General features: G+C 44.2%; 1 protein-coding gene across 1 annotated transcript in view; it reads right to left on the reverse strand.

The window, feature by feature from the left end:
• LOC101856069 overlaps positions 1-1,097 on the reverse strand; it is a gene marked incomplete at its 5' end in the record, with an annotated part of 54,749 nt that overhangs the window by 47,380 nt on the left and 6,272 nt on the right. The window contains 2 exon segments of the mRNA XM_013090125.2: positions 79-130; positions 883-963. Of these exon segments, the coding sequence (XP_012945579.1) occupies positions 79-130; positions 883-963 (133 nt within the window).

Here is a 1,097-nt window from a genome sequence, read left to right on the forward strand (position 1 = left end):
GAACAGCAAATAAATCATATTTCCTAAACATTAACAATTCTGAGAAAACTTAAAGGAGCCTCCCTATGGTTGACTTACGGTGTTCTTTGATAGCCGCCAACCGCTGCTGCTTGAGTAACTCCCGCTGTCTCTGTAGGAAGCAATAAGATTGGTTGTGCTACCAGAAGTTTTGTAAAAGTGACACAAGTGATACCTCTGTATCATAATTATTCTATTCAAAGGAATACTTGCATTTGGGAAAAAGTAAAACTTACGCCCCCATGAACTCGTGCAGTTATATCCTGTTCCCGTACTGTACAACTAATCGAGACAGGTAATCCAGAGGGGCTGGGCAGACTTGGTCAGACAAGACTTACACCCCTGTTTTGGAAAATGTTAGCGCCATTTACGTTGTTCATTTCAATATATTGTTTTCTCTTTGTAGCATACATGTCCTTTCGTTCAGCAAATTATTAGAACGCGTGGAAAGACAGCGAGTATAATCCTGTTGTAGCATGAAGAGAAATACACACACATAAGGCCTTCCAGGACGAGACATGACACTCGCACATTCACTCGAACAGCTTGGCGACTTTTCCTGAACTCTCACTCATGAACTCACGTACCACACATAACAACACACGCACTACACATAACAACACACAAGGTTAGTCGCCACATCTTCAACATTTATCTAGCTATCTGCAAAAACTCACATGCACATATATACACAATGAGAGTATGTGTGTATTAAACTATGTATATTTACAGTTTGTATATACATAATGAATATAATATTATATTTGTCCCATCTCCCTCCCCCCCCCTCCCCATCCCGTGTATGTACAAGTAATCGTGCCAGTGTCTGTGAGCACTGAGAGCTTCTCCAGTCCGAGCCCTCACCTGTATCTCCAGTTCCTCCAAGAGACACTTGATGTACCAGTAGCCATGCCTGTAGCCTCCTCCCACACGGATGTACTTGTGCTGGGAGAGAGAGGGAGAGATGGGGGTGAGGGGAGAGAGTGGATAGAGAAAGAGGGGGAAAGAGCAGGGGGAGAGAGCGGAGGAGGAAAGAGAGAAGGTGGGGGGTGGTGAGGGGTGATTGAGTGATTGAAGGA

Source organism: Aplysia californica, unplaced genomic scaffold (assembly GCF_000002075.1).
Source record: "Aplysia californica isolate F4 #8 unplaced genomic scaffold, AplCal3.0 scaffold01150, whole genome shotgun sequence".
In the NCBI taxonomy this organism is placed as follows: Eukaryota; Metazoa; Mollusca; class Gastropoda; order Aplysiida; family Aplysiidae; genus Aplysia; species Aplysia californica.